This window comes from Haliaeetus leucocephalus, unplaced genomic scaffold (assembly GCF_000737465.1).
Source record: "Haliaeetus leucocephalus isolate CR32 unplaced genomic scaffold, Haliaeetus_leucocephalus-4.0 Scaffold751, whole genome shotgun sequence".
NCBI lineage: Eukaryota > Metazoa > Chordata > Aves > Accipitriformes > Accipitridae > Haliaeetus > Haliaeetus leucocephalus.
This window is the reverse complement of record NW_010973187.1, coordinates 13,376,571-13,380,475: the sequence shown is the minus strand read 5'-3', so window position 1 is coordinate 13,380,475 and position 3,905 is coordinate 13,376,571. Positions and strand designations below refer to the sequence as shown.

Sequence of the window (3,905 nt, the reverse complement as noted above, 5' to 3'; positions counted from 1 at the left end):
AACCGTCATAATTATTACAATCCTATTAAGATTATTAATAACCTTACATTAATAGAGCATCAGCCCAAATGCATATCAGGAAAGAGACTTAAAAAAAAAATTAAAGAAGCAAAGCACATCTCCCTTCGACATTTTTCTTTGATTACCTAAAATAACTGCAGCAAATCTGGTTTTGTAGGTCAGGTTTTCTTTGAAGTACATCAGCTGTTCAACCTCAATGCAACTATTTTGTATTAGCACAAAATGATTTTGTAATGCAGTATTTGGGTACATTTCTTACATAGAGGGCAAAAAGCACATAAATCTGGCTACTCAGAAGCTGATGCTCAGGCACACATTTTCCATCCTGTCTTCAGAGGCCACTTTAAAGATTAATTCTTTTTTCCTTGCACGACCTTTGCTCACTTCTTCCAAACACCCTGCATTAAAAAAAAAATCCCACAAAAAAAATCAAACAAAGAAATACCTGGAAGCCACCATCTTTGGACACAGTGTTTCCTGCTTATTCCTGGCATGAGCTTATCTGTTTGGCCACATATTCATAAAAATACCCATTAACTTGTTCATTGTGTCTTCAGAGTCTCCCACAGAAAAGTACAGAAAACGCTAAATGAAATAAAAAGCTACAAATCCCAAAAGGCTCACTGGATTGACGTGGTATGCAGAGAAGACACCACAGATGGGGACTCTATAAACTATGCCCTCCTATTCTTGCAAATTGAGTTATGGTCACCTAACCAGCTCCTGGCGTAAGTTTGCCCAGCTGGGTTGATTTGCACCGAAAGATACCAAGGTGAGTGGATGAAATCAATTTTGGTAGCTCAGAGGTGGGAACGGTGATGAGCAGAGCTAGAGGAGGAACTTGCAGAGCTCCGCTGTTGCTTTCCAGAGACGCGAAGGGTCTGCCTGGAGAGCAAGGGCACCTCTCCAGCACAGGCAGCCAGGCAGCAAAAAGCAGCCTTATCAGCAAAAAGGCCCAAAATGCTTGCTAGTCACAAGACAAGGTCATGATTTAAGATTACCGCAAGGACTGAAGCAGAAGTCACTTTATATTTTGCATGTCCAAATTCGAATCACTTCTTTCTCCAGTTGCTTTTGGGTCGTGTTCTTAATGTCAATGTAGTAGCACTCAGAGCTTGCAAAGTGACAGCTTATACTCTGCATGAGGAAACTGGGCATCACTCGCTACCACATTGATTACAAATGACCGGTGGAAAAAAGCTCATGCATCCCGGATCGTGGACACACATGACCTAAAGCAATACTTCAGCTCCTTGAGCTCAGATTACCAGCAAGCAGAGTGGCAATCGGAGAAGTCAGGCCAGAGCAGATCTCTGTGCTCATAAGGATTCTTACTCTGCACCCAGACAGTCGCATCAACCCACTTATTTTGTAATCAGTTCTTAGTTAAGAAGACTTTGATGGTGTTTAGCAGCTAAAAAAATACTGACAGCTTTATCTACTGGTGGTTTCCTACCTTTCGGAAACCTGATGTCTTGTTTATCCCAGAGCCATGAATGAGCAGGGGATGGAAGAACACCGTGTCTCCCTTCTCCATGACAAGGTGAACCCTGGGACTCTTCTCATCACAGTCCAGCAGCCCATGGAAAAGTTTGATCGGCGGACTCTACAAACCAAGGAAGAGTTGAAATAATTCAGTAAAATTGGAACACCACCGGCTTCTCGGTGTAGGAGAAGAGATGCAAAGGAGGTGACTGATTTTCTTTCTTGAAGCTGCAGGCGAAGCACTGTCTCTAAGCATGCTCTTTGCTGGCGCTCAATTCTGAGGCCAAATGAGTTTAAATTTCACTCTGTGGCCACAGTAAGAGCCCAGACATGGTTCTTGGGTCCATAGCTGCTCTGTGGAGTTGTTGGGAAATGCATGAACAACCTGAGTGTTTTAATAACTCAACGTACTCTGCCCATGCAGAAGCTGGACACCTCAGGAGAGGAAACAGCTCGGGTTTCAACTCTGCTGAACTGCAAAACCTTATGAAGACTCAAATCAACTTTGAAAAAACTGTAATGTAGTTAATTAAATTTCCTTTTTTCCCCCCATTTCTCTTGTATGAAGTAAGACTTTGATGTGCAGCACTAGAAGCCAACAGCAGAATTCAAAATCCTTCCTTTGGCTCCTATTCAAGTGTCTTCATATAAAAGCGCTGAGCGTGCAACAACTGTCAGCAAGGTCAGGAGTCAGACTAAATTTGACATTTCTGAACTGTTAGTCTGCAAAATAGCATACAAACTCTAAGCAAAACATCTTTTCTGCATTTATTGTCTTTTACCAAGCTCCAGGAAGCACTTGTTTTCAACACATGTGAAATGTCAAGCCTAAAAAAAAAGTGTCTTAAACAGTGGGGATTCAGGCAAGTGCAGATGGCTGGATAAGCAGCTGGGTGTCTAATTTTCCATGTTACTTTTTGAAACTTGAATGCTGCTTTTAAAAAAAAAACAGTTGAGGGGCAGATAACATGGTGCAAAGATCTAAACTGCAGAAAGATATTAAATTAGTTGGAAAGAGTGTTTCAGATGTAACATGCAGTTAGATATAACAACACTTCAATTTAGGAGGCACACACCTATCTCCCAATGTGTGAATCCGAACATCTACAGCAAACCAAACTACAAGAAACATATCCCCCAGGCCAGGGCTAAACTAAAACACACTATTACCAAAATAATTATTTCATGTATTTTCAGAAATGCTTTTAATTCAATTCAATTCAAGCAACTTTTCTAAAAGGGTAAGTGCCACTTCAGTTAAATACATGGTAACCCAGGCATACTAATAACTTCTGCATTTCCCTCTCCCTGGAGCTCTGCGTACCAGGATCTGGAAGTTTATTTATCAGCATCATCTGCATGGCTATTATGTTCGGCCCTGTGAAGCATTCAACATATTTTAGGACCTACAAAGGAAAAAGCAATACAAGAAATATTTGTGGTTTATGCTGCAGTAATATATAGCAAGTAAAACAAAAGGTAGGCAGATCTATACCGTTAATTAATTGTTGATTGGGTTGTTCATGAGGGTGGACCTATTATCAGCAGTTTTACCCAAAATAAAAAACAAGCACAAATAAACCACCAGCACTTTCTCTGCTGCAGTATATGCCAAGGCCTTGCTGAAGATGGATGACTGCCAGGGCAACAGCTCAAGAGCTCCACAAAATCTCATATGTCCACCTCTGATTCTCCTACTCCAGGATCCAGGACAAGCCAATACATGAGGAACTGTATCTACACATGACACACAATATACTTTCTTTTCTTATGAAAATTGATGGGAATCTGCTGCTGATAACTGCCCCAACATGAACACAAAATACAAATCCACCTGATGTTGGATGGAGCATGTATTAAAGTAGGCCTGTACAGAACACATAACCTTCCAGAAGGGTTAGTTTGGCCTGCCCAGCTTGGACATTACCTCCACCTTGGCATTAAAACATGTATATGTTCACAAATCTCTACTAGGTTCTCCCACCACCCTATTGGCTTTTTACCTCTGGCGGAGTACGGTATCTGAACAACTCTTCATCTTCCCAGAAATCATGCACTTTATTAACTGTTTTTTCAGACCGAATGAGGTTGGGTTTGCGGATCTCGTCTCCCATTATCAGAACTCCTGGTAGATTCACCTCCTTGTTACAGATCCTCATGAACTCCTTCCTCCAAAGCAGAGGGAACCAGAGAAGCCAGAGCACATTTGAGCCATGTTTGGCCGGATGACTCTCCTCAAAGACACTACTGCTACAGAGGAAGGTATCCAGCAACTCCATGCACATCCATGCTGGAAGAGTCCAGCTTCCCAGAGCTCCCTCGGGATGCTGCTGCACACAGGACCCCCCAGCACCTTGGGCAAGTGCCCCGTACCTGAAGCGCTCAATGTCTTCGTCAGA

At 42.2% G+C, this 3,905-nt stretch overlaps 1 protein-coding gene across 1 annotated transcript; it reads right to left on the bottom strand.

Annotated features, from left to right (window-relative positions):
* Positions 1-1,047: 1,047 nt before the first annotated feature.
* LOC104840281 (phytanoyl-CoA dioxygenase, peroxisomal-like) lies at positions 1,048-3,905 on the bottom strand (the record flags this gene model as incomplete). Its single annotated transcript, XM_010581106.1, has 5 exons — positions 1,048-1,158; positions 1,478-1,627; positions 2,772-2,912; positions 3,510-3,675; positions 3,880-3,905. Coding segments are annotated over 5 exons (594 nt in total), but the record flags the coding sequence as incomplete, so codon positions are not given.